This window comes from Oryza sativa, chromosome 1 (assembly GCF_034140825.1).
Source record: "Oryza sativa Japonica Group chromosome 1, ASM3414082v1".
NCBI classification, from domain to species: domain Eukaryota; kingdom Viridiplantae; phylum Streptophyta; class Magnoliopsida; order Poales; family Poaceae; genus Oryza; species Oryza sativa.
Window position 1 is genome coordinate 6347631 of NC_089035.1, and position 13810 is coordinate 6361440.

General features: G+C 46.7%; 1 protein-coding gene across 1 annotated transcript; it reads left to right on the forward strand.

Annotated features, from left to right (window-relative positions):
• Positions 1-2924: 2924 nt before the first annotated feature.
• On the forward strand, positions 2925-6480 carry LOC4325264 (GDSL esterase/lipase At5g45910). Its single transcript, XM_015774321.3, has 5 exons — positions 2925-3283; positions 3396-3611; positions 5018-5166; positions 5267-5543; positions 5846-6480. The coding sequence occupies exons 1-5, from the start codon at positions 3016-3018 to the stop codon at positions 6127-6129; spliced, it is 1194 nt and encodes a 397-aa protein (XP_015629807.1). The 5' UTR covers positions 2925-3015; the 3' UTR covers positions 6130-6480.
• The last annotated feature ends 7330 nt before the right edge of the window (positions 6481-13810 follow it).

The window sequence follows — 13810 nt, forward strand, 5'->3', positions numbered from 1 at the left end:
AAATAAATATTGGACGTTGACGCTATTGAGTCTAAGTTTTTGACATTATAACAAGTACTTTAAAGGGGTTACTTCCTCCGTTTCACAATATAAGTCATTCTAGTATTTTTCACATTTATATTGATATTAATAAATCTACATAGATATATATGTCTAGATTCATTAACATTAATATAAATGTGAAAAATGCTAAAATGACTTACATTGTGAAACGGAGGGAGTAATTGTCAAAATTTTGGATTGTGCATGCCCTGCCTGAACGGCTCTGCTATGCCAGACGAAGAAGCGGTGCTGCAGCAACGCGTTGCCACTCCAATCACAATGGTGTCCCTGTAGGGTCGAATACAATAACTGAACATATCAGGGAAGTGGGAAGGGGGGTGTTGAATTGTACGAATACCAGGAACCAAAATTTTTAGCGGAAATTAAGGTTTACATGAAATCTTTGGCGTAGCCAATCTGATCACCATGTGCAAACTGGTATGACTGCACCTTTGTTGTCAGTCTGACCAGCATTGTTCTATCGGTCGAACTACCGCCTCCCTGTCTGCTCTAGCTTGCCGCCACCTATCTAACTGTTTGCCTACCGCCTGTTTGCCTACAATCAAACGTTGACCAAACCGCAATAGCATACGGACATTAGAAGTCAGGATCCAGAAACACGTATCGACGAAACTATTGAAAATAGATCAACTTTATTGCATCAATATGTGTTTACAAAGTGCATCTAAAGTACCCCTCTCTCAACTCACGAATTACAATCGAAGCATTAAAACAAACCTTAACTTTTTTTATCCCAAAAAGTCAATATCTTCTAGCCTCAACCCTTCTTTTATTTATACCCACAATGTGGCTGCCCCTAGCCATGAACCCAACTAGAAATAAGACTCTTAATCACATAGAAACCTAGCAAACAAGGGAAACATCCCCATACAACTTTACGCTCCAATCTTTTTAAACTTGGACTCTAATCCAAATTTGACTTTTCTTTCCATACGCACACAACACCACGTTTATGCCATATAGAAACCTTCACTTCCACGTGCACTATTCATTAGTCTAAGCATTGCGCGTGATATCCTTCACCATCTTGACCTCAACTTCTCTTAAGTCTAGTCCCGATCCATCACCGGCTATACTCCCATGGCCTCAAGCAACACCTGCACATGAACAGAAAAAAAACTATATCCGAATACAAGTTTGCACCAACTTAGCTCACATCAACACACAATAGTATAACATACGAATAAAAACCATTTAGAAGTCATAAACATGAAGCAATCTAGAAATTCCACGAAAACAAACCAAGGCCGACACCCTCCCAGAATATGCCGGTTTGACCGTCGGGCTACCCGGTCGGACCACCCGGACACCTCCAGACTAACCATCACCGACAGATAACACTATTCACCGTATATTCATACACATTCACATTTGACAATTTGTTCATCACCAAAATTAATCATCACATGATTCTACAGTGGCAATACTTCAACTTGGCAAATCTGTCTATAGAGGTATGTTTTTGCCACGTCAATATATATGTATGCTATGACAGTATAGTTCACCACGTCAGTCTAGTTGGTGTGGCAGTTTAAAATACAAATAAAAATTTGAAGGTTCATTAATAAAAGATGTTTAATTAATGGTTCAAAAATAATTAATAAAAAAGTTCTGCAGGGCACCGGTTGCAAATCTCACTGTCAAAGAAATATTCAATTATAGTCACAACTTGGACTAGCTAGTTGTGGGCTCGTGGCAAACTTGCAGATAAAAAAAATAAATTGTTCATAAAACAGGTACTACAGTGCTATTTGACGCATGTGCTTCCCAAGATAAGCACACAGATTGGCCGTCCTGCCAGCCAAGCAGGTGTAACATGAACTGCAGAGGACCAACTAAATCAAACACAAATCAACCGGGGAGTACATATGATGAGTACATTAGTACATACAAAAAAAAATCATTTAGAGACATGATACACACATTTGCAGAGCAACCCAGCAGCAGAGAACTCCAAAGGCAGGGCGGCGGAGCTCCCTGTGCACGGCTGCGCGGCGGCTTTCGGACGGCGGCGGATCGCCGGACTAGGAATGTGACGGCGGTGAAGGGCGGCCGGCGACGCCATGGTACCGGAAAGACGACGGGAAACAACGCGGCGAAGACCGGTGGAAAAGGGCCGGCGATGTCGTATCAGGCGGGCAGTGAAACCTGAACTCAAATGGAACAACCATAGCATTTTTTAATAGCTGGGTATTTCTGTTTTAAAAAAATGAAAGATACTACATATGTAGACCACGCATATCACAGGAAAGGAGATCTACTGTATATATATCCTCTATCTTTAATTATTATTATCTCTGTTCTAAAATAATTAGCGTTCTAGATTATTTAGGAAAGATTAATATTTAAAAAGAAATAACCATATAAAGTATCCTCTATTAAATGAAATGAGGTGGTAGTTGGGGTAGGATATAGAAAAGTTTGAATTAGAATAATTGATATGACAAAACGTACTCTAAAGTAATAAGTTTTGGGAGATAAATTTTGAATCATACAATGACAACTAATTTTAAGATGGAGGGAGTATGTTAGTATGCAACAAACCGTGAATCAACTAGAAGAGAGCTAACTTGATGGTACCAATACAAATAAAAAAAATATTAGCAATAACAGTTCTTTAAGATTTGTTAAAAATGAGAGCCCTAAACATTCAATCAAAAACCATTCAATTAAAAAATACCGTTCTTTTAATTTACACTTAATTTGTTAATTAAATATATTTTCCAAACAAATTTGACATACCTCCTTTCTAGATAATCAAGAGATGATTGATAATTGTTTATATGGATGAATTAAAAACAAGTACGGTACTCTCAACTCGCTAGTCTCAACTTACTACACATGGTTGTCTATATAACCTGAAGGATCTAATTAGTGGTGGCAACCAGCCTGAATTCCTGAAGTCCTAAGCTATAGCTAGCACTAGCAGCTAGTTGCTCCAAAGCCCAAACCATGCAGCACTCACCTTCAAACGAAATGACCCTCCTTCTCCTTCTCTTCCTCCTTGGATGCACACACTACGGTCACGCCGGCTCAGACCGTCCCAAGATCGACTCCATCTTCAGCTTCGGCAACTCGTACGCCGACACCGGCAACTTCGTCAAGCTGGCGGCGCCGGTGTTCCCCGGCATCCCTTTCAACAACCTCCCCTACGGCGAGACCTTCTTCGGCCACCCCACCGGCCGCGCCTCCAATGGCCGCCTCAACGTCGACTTCATCGGTGCACTTCCATCCCGAATTATACATTCCCGATTAATAATTAATACAAATCTGTTTCAGTCACAGAGAAACGCACATCAGTGTGATCATTTCAACAACTTTTGCATGCGCAGCTGAGGGCCTTGGAGTCCCCTTGCTCGCCCCGTACCATGGCGAGTCGCAGGACTTCAGCCATGGCGCCAACTTCGCCGTCGTCGGCGCCACGGCGCTCGATCTCGCCTTCTTCCAGAAGAACAACATCACCAGCGTGCCCCCGTTCAACACCTCACTGAGCGTGCAGGTCGAGTGGTTCCAAAAGCTCAAGCCTACCTTGTGCTCGACAACCCAAGGTACGTAGATAGTATAATGTATGCACACGTATTTGTGATATCGGTTGATGATCAGTTTTGCAGAAGATAGTACGGTGGTTAGGGGTGTGTGATTTCAGTCTCAAGGTATCCCATGTTCAATTCCCAATAAACTTAATTTTTTTGGAGGGACGTCGATCGATATCCCTATCTTTGATATCTTCAGGAAGTGTATATATATGCTCGGTTGGTGTCGATCAGAGAGTTAAATGATCGTCGGTTACTTTTTCAAAAATAACAAAAATAAACACACAGCTGAAATAATAAAAACAAATTAATGACACAAAAAGTTATTTTAACATTATCAGAGAAATTAATCCATCACGCCCAGCACAATTAATACTTGAATGGTGTTGTTACAGTACTCGCGTTGAAAATCAACCCCGTAAACAGTAAACGTCAAATCGCTTTAAACTAAAAACGAAAATCAAGAACTTCACCAATTCATTCGATGTGAAATTTGAAAATAAGTTCTAGACATAGTCTAAGTTCTTTTTTTAATAGAAAAACACAAAAACAACAGATAAAATTGACGGGATAGAATAAAACATTAATCTAAGCAATCTGATAGGCATGCACGAAAACGTAGGTTAAATAAAACCAACCGATAGACGTAGGTTAAATAAAACTAACCGATAGAATTGAATCATTTCTTTGAGGTAAAAGCTAATTTCACTACGAATCTAACAAAACAACTACACTCAAATCCGACAGTTCCATCAAAATTTGAATGCAATATAAGATTAGTGAAAAGCTTATCTAAACTCACCTTGCGCAAAATCGGAATTTAATTGCGTGAATATCCTCGTCCCATATCTTTCATCTTCATGCGAACAAGCTAGAGCATGACTATATATTAACATCTCTTGACCGATTATGACCTGAAAACCCCCACCGTAGTCTCGGTCCCTCGACACTCACCATGCATTATCACCTTCTAGCTTCTCATGTGCATCAAAGATAAAAAAGAAAGAGCAATTTTATATCTCTCAGAAACAAAGTCCTTCTAACTTCATCCACCTAATTAAGGCCCTGCTTGATTCAGCTTAGGATTATTATAATCTGGATTATTAGAAGTAAGCTGAAACAAACAAGTAGATTATTATGCTAAATTATTATAATCTATAATCCAATAATCTCCTCTAGAGGAGCTTTTTTTAGATTATTGAGTGGCTAGAGACCCACTACCCTTAGATGCCTCTAATAATCCAGAGAAACAAACAACTCGTAGCTTATTTTATGTCAACTTATTATAATCCAGCTTAGAGTAATCTGATTTAATAATCTAGATTACGATAATCTTAAACTGAAACAAACAGGGCCTAAGTCCAAACAATAATCATTGTAGCCAATTATTAATCACCCATGTAACACATGATATTTTACAGGGTGCAAAGACTACTTCGAGAGATCGCTCTTCTTCATGGGCGAGATAGGCGGTAACGACTACGTCTTCCTCTATGCCGCCGGCAAGACCGTCGACGAGGCCATGTCATACGTGCCAAAGGTCGTCCAAGCCATCTCTGCCGGCGTCGAGGTAGATAGATCACTGATCATAGATGTTCCTTAATCTCTCTCACATTCTGAGTTGCAGTCGTATCCAAGCTGGTTAACTAATTAACTAAACCAAAATGCAGGCGGTGATCAAGGAGGGAGCCAGGTACGTGGTGGTGCCGGGCCAGCTGCCGACGGGCTGCCTCCCGATCATCCTCACGCTGTACGCGAGCCCGGCCGCGGCGGACTACGACGCCGGCACCGGCTGCCTGTGGCGGTTCAACGCGCTCGCACGCTACCACAACGCGGTGCTGTTCGCGGCGGTGTCGCTGCTCCGGGCCAAGCACCCGTCGGTCGCCATCGTCTTCGCGGACTACTACCGCCCGGTGATCAAGTTCGTGCAAAACCCAGACGAATTCGGTGAGTCATTCGATCGATCACATCGGTTGGCTGATTATAAGCATAAGCCAAATGATATATTTGCAGGTGAAAAATAATTCGTGAATAAAATTTTTATATACGTGTCCTTAAATATTTAAAAATAAAGGCTGAAAGATAAACTACGATAAAAAAATCCTAAAATCAACTTCAAACTGATAAGTAGTATAAACGAAAAGACGAGGCTAATTGATCGATCGAAGCTTCGGCCCTAGCTGTATGTTCATGCATATCGCTAATAAACAACATGGTTCCATTAATTGATTAACTCACGCTGCATGCAGGGTTCAGCGAGTCGTCGAAGCTCCGGGCGTGCTGCGGCGGCGGCGGCGGGGCGTACAACTACGACGTGGCGGCGGCGTGCGGCTTCCCCGGCGCGGCGGCGTGCCCGGACCCCGACGCGGCGATCAACTGGGACGGCATCCACCTCACGGAGGCGGCCTACGGCCAGGTCGCCGCCGGCTGGCTCCGCGGCCCGTACGCGCATCCGCCCATCCTCGCGGCCGTGCAACGATCTGACGAAGGAAACCCCATCCAAATGGCTACGTCGATGCCTGCCTCTTTCTGATACGCTCTCCTTTTGAGTCACTTTGTCTCTGTTATTCTTAATCCAAGAGTACCCCAGCTGTTAATTGTATATGCTCCTTTAAAAAGGAGTCCATAAGTGACAGTTACTGGAAGTCGGAGCTGCTTCATCGATTGCGATGAGTTTGGCAGCGATATATAACCGGTGACGAGTCTGAGTAGTTGCGTTGTTCTGGGGTTTTGCTTATGCTTTCTGTGTGGTTTTTGCTGGTTTTTCATAAATGAACCGTGTGGTTGTATGGTTCTGTGCATGAATGGTTGTAGTACCTTTTAAAAACTGATCATGTAGAATATCTTAAAATTAATAAAGTCATCATGCACAAACAATTTACTATTGACGGGTATGTCACCTATAACTGAAAACATCATATGGTCATCGTAGATAGTGCGCGCGGGAGGCTCTTATTCGTGAGTGTGCTAGAAGAAAAAAGTAACGAGAATTAAGGTTTACTGGGATAATAAAGTAACCTAGAAACGGCTCACTAAGATCTGTTAAACTCTTTGTGAACTGATATCAAACACTATTATGATGGACCGTATAAGCTCTACTTCTTTTCATTCCAAGGCGCCAACATAAGTGATAGGATAGAATTTTATCCTCAAGTCATTTTTTCTTTTTTTCTTTATAAAAAAAGGAGAGGCAGATTCTGCCCCGTTTCATTAAATTAAGAAACAAGAGGATTACATACGTTTTAGAAAAGAGAGAGATTACAACGGTATACCGTTTCAACGAAATAGCTAATGATGATATCGTAGGTACCAGATAGATATCGAATTTAGTACTTTCGATACCAAATGTGATTCCCCATAGGTATCAAACTTAATAAGACGACATTGGTATGATACTGTAGGTATCGAATATGGTGCCTCCAATATTAGACGGAAGGTATCATATGCGATATATAAGTACCATGCTGACGCCAGCATGATACCGTAGGTACCGGATCTTGTACCGAAGATACCAGATATGATCAGGCGTGGTACCATATCTATCTCGTACCTATATATCAAGATGATATCAGCTACTACCTTTGTCCTAAATTAGATGTGGTTTTGACTTTTTACTTATAACGCTTAACCATTCGTCTTATTTAAAAAATTAATACAAATATAAAAAAAGATATGTCATACTTAAATTAATTTTGATAATAAAGTAAATCACAAACAAAATAAATAATAATTCTATAATCTTTTAAATAAGACAAATGATCAACGTTACAAACAAAAACTTAAAACGATAGCTATTTTGGGACGAAGGGAGTACTTCGTTAGAACAATATACCTTTATATAATATTTCTGTTAAGAAAAGCATGCAAACACAAGGTGCCATCCCACCAGATTGCAGCTTCACCAAAACGCTTTTTCCTAATCGGAAAAAAATTTGGTGCAGACCGGCTGCAAACCAAGGCCGCTGCAGCCCTGACCTGGATAGATGCCGCGTAGACAGAAGTCTAATCGAACGCTTGCTATGAATATGCCCAGAGAGGACGTTCAGCGGCTCGGTTCTCGTTCGACTCCGTGGAAAGGCGCGCGCTTGGCTCGGCGCGTTCGAGTAGGTGAATCGACATATTATTTCGATACCCTAGATCACGCGGGGACGCGGAGAGAGACGACGTCTCGCCAGATCACGGCCAAAATCGCCGGCAACCGCTGCCGCCATGACAGAAGCTTCATGGATGACGCAACCACCATGGCAAGAGGAGGGCAAGGGAAGGATCCAGCCGCCGGGTTTCTTGTGACCGGACGTAAGCCATTTTCGCCTGCACTAGCACATGGCATGGCAGCAAATGATTATTTTTATTTACACTGTTATTTGTGACAATGAATTTGGTACCAACGTTTGAGAAGGATCAGGTTTTAGACATCACATTTCAGATTTTACCTTCATGATTTCAGATTGCATAATTTTCTATATTGAATTTTTCAAAGGAATTGAATAAGAGAAAAAATCACTTTTTTTAACACATCCATCACATTGCATGATTCAGAACACCCAACATGCCATCTATATTTCAGATTAAAGAATACATTGCACATTTATACCTTGCAAATTGACCAAAAAAAGTACAGATTACAGCTTGCAGCATAAATCCTTGCAAACTCTACAATTTACAGATTACAAAGAAAGTCTATAATCAACAAACTGCAATCCTCTTTTGCCGCATTTACAGTCCTTTCAGGCAGAGCATTTCTCTCTTCTGTATTTTGCCCAAAACATAGAGAACCACAGGGTGACATGCAGAGTATTTCCCTCTTCTATATTTTGCACAAAAGATAGAGAACCCCCATTGCTCCATCAGGCTAAGAACCTACAAAAGAATGCGGATTTTTGTCATGGATGGAGGTCTACTTGTTATGTAATTCAAGGTTTGGGAAACAATTGAAAAAACTCTGAACAACATTTGGATGCCATCTTCTGAATTTCTGACGTACGTACTGAACAATAGGCTCATCACAAACAACATAAAAAAGCTCTCATCTCTACCTAAGCTTGTAAACATGTGCAGCCACCACTCATCCTGGTTTGCCGTGCTCCATGTTGCTCCGATCTCGCAAATCAATATATGGATTTAACTTCTAATCTGATGAAATGTACACACGCTGGATGGAGTGTACACACTGACACTGCAAAACTACAGCTCTCTACACCAATGTGTTGATGGGGGTCAACGGCTAGGTACACGCGCAGAGTAGGGATGGCAATGGGTCCCCGTCCCCCGATTCCCCACGGTGAATCCTCCTATTAGGAGGCGGGGGTGGTATGAATTATGCCTCCATGGAGGATTAAATGGAGGAAAAATGTCACGCCCCGAACTAGCCCCGAGCGGAACTAGCCCGTGACGCTCAAAATTAACCTGTTAATCGATACCAGTCCCAGGAAACAGTGCTGGTATCACAGGAAGACAGAATATCACAGCAACAGAGGTCTCTTTATTACAGAGTAGGAGTACAGTCATGTTGGGCTGCGGACAGATCCCGAGCTCACAACTGCATTACAAAAGGGAGAGCGGAAGCCAAGACTTGGACCATTCATCACAGGCGCGACTTGGGAACTAGGCCGAAACCCTAAAACTCATCGTAGCCGACTTGCTCCTGGAAGAACTCCTCGTCAGCGAAATCCACTTCATCTTCTTCAGCAACTGGGGGGAGATTATTTATATAGAGCAAGGGTGAGTACAGGAGTACTCAGCAAGCCATGGGAATTAAGTGTTTAATGCAAGCTTCAAAGGAAGGGCTGTTGTTTTTGCAATTGATTTTATTTAAACTCCTTTTTGAAACAACTAAGTGTGTGCTTATCAAACGACATGGATGAGACAGTGTGTCTCTTCCGGTCGGAGTATGTGCAATGTATCAGTCTTTGAATTGATTCAAGGTTGGCACCCGGCCAACAGCTTTCAACCGGCCACCCGGGCCTGGCTGATCCCATCAGTCGCATATTTTCCAAACATCGAACCCATTCCACAACAGTAATTTCACAAGCAGTAGCCTAACAAAACTACGCTAGGAATCACCTCACATCCGCCCATGACCATGGGCACGGCTGTTCGAACAGTTTAATAACCTCTGCAGAGGGGGTACACTTTACCCACACGACATTACTAACCTTGGTCACCTAGCCCGTGTGGATCAGACACGTCTGGTGACTTGGGGCTTTCACGACAAGGCATTTCGAAAGCCGACACAGGTTCACCATATGCCAACGAGAGGGGTCCCATACCGACATCAGGTTAGGTCCTAGACCATACTGTGCCAGGAAGCCCGGGGGTTCTCCCCGGCACCACCCCGTTGAATCCACATGTCTCTTGGCATCATGGTTCCCCCGATTAGCTAATTACTCAGCCAGGGGTGTCTCATTCCACCCATGTGGTCGCACTTGCATTATGTTCGGATGAAATTCCAAGGAAACAATCCTTAAGTGCAAGAACGGGAAACCGTACTCCCAGTGCATCTCCCGGTCCGCGATTTTGGAAATTCATTTTAGTTCGCAAGCACCGACCCAGGTGTCGGGTTTTCCCAGTCTTTTGTAAAACCCCAAGTTTTACCCATCGTTGGATGTTTTAAATTTGAGGGGAGGTGTTCCGATGCGCGTGCCCAAAGGCCAGTGCATCGAAGCAAAACAGTCGACAAAGGAGGTTTAAGTGTTCAATAATTCAAGGAGGGTAATTGCAGCAATTAGGATTGGGGGCCGGCATGCTATCTTGCAAGCCGCGGCCGAATTACTTGTTTAAATCCTATTCATGCAATATTTGCGGAAAATAAATACTTAGATTTAAATTATAGGTGCAAGATGATCAAATGTGACTTGCCTTGCTCGAGATCTTGAGCTTGATCCTCGAAATCCGCGCACTCCAGGTCTTCGGGCTCCGAGGCTACACGCGAACGAGACGACTCAACAAACGGCGAAATTAAAGCCCTATTATTGACCTCTAAGCGTGCCATTGGATAGATCTCGAAATTTGAGGAATTTTGGAAGTTGAATGCAGTCAAACGGACATACGGTTGAGAAGATATTGAATTCATAAGATTATTGGATTTTTGGTCTAAGGGAAAAGGATTTAATTAAATCCTTTTGAAAAAGAGAAAAGAAAGAGGGAGGGGAAATAGACTTCCCTCGGGCGGCTAGGGCGTGGCCCGAGAGAAGAGGCGCGGCTCGGCCGAGCTAATGGGCCGGCCGGCCTGAGAAGGTGGCCCAAGGGCACGCGCGGGGAGAGAGGGTGGGGGAACCGGTGGACCGGGCTCACCTCGTGTGGTCCCGAGTGGGACCCGCTTGTCGGTGACACGGTTCACCGTGCGGAGGGAGCACGCGGCGCACTAGGGTTTGGGGGAGGGACGCGATGCACGCGTGCGGCTCACGGTGGGTGCGGAAGCGGCGGGCCCACGCGCAGCCTCACGGCTCGCGGTGGATCGCGCGCGCGAGCGGGGCAGAGGGGAACTGGCGAACGGGGGTCAGCTTGACCCAGTCGCGGCCGAGGTGGCGCCTACGTGGCTGCCACGCGGGTCGGCGGGAGGAAGACGACGACGTCGGCCGGAACGGACGGCGGACGACGGCGGCGAGCAGTGGGGCGATCTACAGTGATGCAGGCAAGGGCGAGCGCACCGGGAGGTTGCGCGGGACGAGGGGAGACGAGCCAACGGCTTGGATTCGCCGGAGGGGGCCCGACGGCGGCGGATTGCGGCGGCGGCAACCGGCGGCGAGAGAAGGGGGAAACGGCGACGGCGCGACGGGAGATCGATTCGGGTGAGCTAGAGTATCTACGCGACTCCGGGAATCTGTTTCTAGCGTTGGATTGGACGGAGACACTACGAGAGAGGCCGGCGACGTGCGGGTGCTACGGAGCACGGGCGCTGACGGCGGCGAGCACACAGCGAGCGGCGGCAGCGGTCGGGGCGGCGCCAGCTAGCTACGGGGAGGCTATACAAGCTTCTACCGAAAGCTAAGGGGAAGAGGAGGAACGAGGAGGGAGAACGGGGAGATGCCCTACCGAGACGAGGCGGGGCGCTGTGACGAGAGGCCGTCGGCACGGGAGTGATCTCTCCGGCCTCGGGCCGGGGAAGAGGAAGAAGACGAGTGCCTGGAGTCCCCTTCCGCGTCCTAGCGCGCACCGGCTCCTCCGGCACACGCGACGACGGCGGTCGTCGATAGAGAGACAGAGGGGACAGCAATGGCGCGGTGGAGCGAGGGCGAATGGGAGAGGGAAAGAAAGGGAGGGCGCCTTGGTTTAATAGGAGGGCAATGTCGGTTTGGAAACCGACCTAGGGCGGTCAAGGAGCGAGCTGGCGCTCGGCGGTCGCAGCCAAAACGGCGACAGGGAGGATGACGCCGGCGGGGAGAAAAAGGAAGAAAAGAAAGAGGGAAAGGAGACTTGCCTCTTGCCACTTTGGGAAAAGAAGGAAGGAGAGAGAGAGAGAGCGACGAGGCAGTGGGAGGAGGAGCTCTGCCTCCAATCCTTGGGAGCATGCGCGGCAGTGGCGGGGCCGGGTCATGACGACGGCGATGACGGCGGGGGAGGTTTGGAAGGGCGCGACTACAGGGCGGCAGGCGCTGACGGCGGCAGCGACTGGTCGGTCGGCCAGCACGGCGCGCGCGCGCGGGAAGCAACGGCGCGGGGGATTCAAAACTTGGGGGCGGGGCTCGCCGGGGAGAGAGAGACGGGGAGTGGGAGAGCGAGAGAACGAGAGAGCGGAGAGAGAGAGAGATGGCGCTCGGCTTGGCGTCGGCTCACGCGCACGTGCGTGTGACGCACGTGCGGGGCGAGGGAGAGGAGGGCTGAGGGAGGGAGAGAGAGAGAGATGGGCCGAGAGGAAATCGGCCCACCGAACCTGAGGGAGGCAAAATAGACTTTTGCGGAGGAATTTGATTCGGGAAGGATTTGGATTCGGGATTTGAATTTGACGATAGATCGGGGATTCGAGATCAGAGATTGGCACGGAGACTGACAACAAGCAAAGAAACAGATTTCGCAATTAGGGTTTTTAGAATTTAAATTTTCCTGCTATGCGCCACGACGGAACGGGCGCTACAAAAAATAGGCTCCATCGGGTCTGGCGGGGGCGGGTATGGTTCACCGTCCCCCGTCCCCGCCCTCCGTGGAGGCCCAATGCAACAATGTGTGTGCTTCGTTTTATGTATATTTGGCCCAGTTAGCCCATAGAAACCAGGCCCAAAACATAGAGTATATAATGAAAAACCCTAGGCACCACCCACACAGGGGATACAACTCCACTCCCTCCCATCCCTGTTCCCCACGCCTCCGTCCCAGGCTCCCAGCGGCGCCGTCCCGTGCAGGGCCACCCCGCGCGCCTGCGAGCGCCGCCTCTCCTCGCCTCCACGGCCTGTCTCTCGGCGGCGCCGAGGACTCAGCAGTTAGCACCGGGAGTCGACCTTCTCTTCTGCCCTCCCTTTGTTCGTTCCAAATTTACGATGCGTCACATTTAGGCTTATTTGTTTTACTCTGCTGGGATGGTGGATGCAGGTGAAGGCTACGACAGCAAAGAAAGGGGAAAACGACGAGTCCACATGAACGGCCAGTAGTGTTGTTGCCTGTTGCATCTGATGAACGGCCAGCAGTGCTGCTGCAGTGCCGTTGTCTGTTGCATTTGTGAACCTGTGATATGAATTTGTGAACTTGTATTCTTGTATAATTATGTTGTTGCTGATGTGCTGAAATTGCATGGTTGAAAGTGCTGTTTTTAGTGATAAATCTTGTGTATGAGAATTATTATTTGATATGTGAAATATACATGCTGAAAAACTTGAGAGCGGGGATGGAGCCTCCACGGGGATAAATTACCCACACGGAGGCGGTGATGGTGAAAGATGCTGCCCAATTGCATTTCACGGGGGCGGGGACGGGGGAAATTCTCCTCCGCGGGGGCGGGTCTGGTTATGTATCCTCCGACGGGGAATTCCCCGTTGCCACCTCTAGCGCAGAGTGACTGTACCATCACAATTTCAGCATCAGGAACAGATAGAGCAGTCGCTTCCTCACATTCGCCGACACCAATATTTCTGGGCCCGCCGCTGTTGCCGAGAGAAGAATGCACCTCGTGCTCACCATTGCCGACCCGGCCATCGCTGGATTCGCTGCCGTCATCGACGGCGCCCATGGCCAAGAGATAGGGAGGTGGAGAGGAACGCGCCTCGTGATCACCCTTGCTGGCC

Bases quoted from the DNA above. Each gene is read 5' to 3' on its own strand.
- LOC4325264 (XM_015774321.3), top strand. From the start codon at position 3,016: ATGCAGCACTCACCTTCAAACGAAATGACCCTCCTTCTCCTTCTCTTC. The intron at 5,167-5,266 runs GTAGATAGATCA...ACCAAAATGCAG, and splicing joins CCATCTCTGCCGGCGTCGAG to GCGGTGATCAAGGAGGGAGC. The intron at 5,544-5,845 runs GTGAGTCATTCG...CGCTGCATGCAG, and splicing joins GCAAAACCCAGACGAATTCG to GGTTCAGCGAGTCGTCGAAG.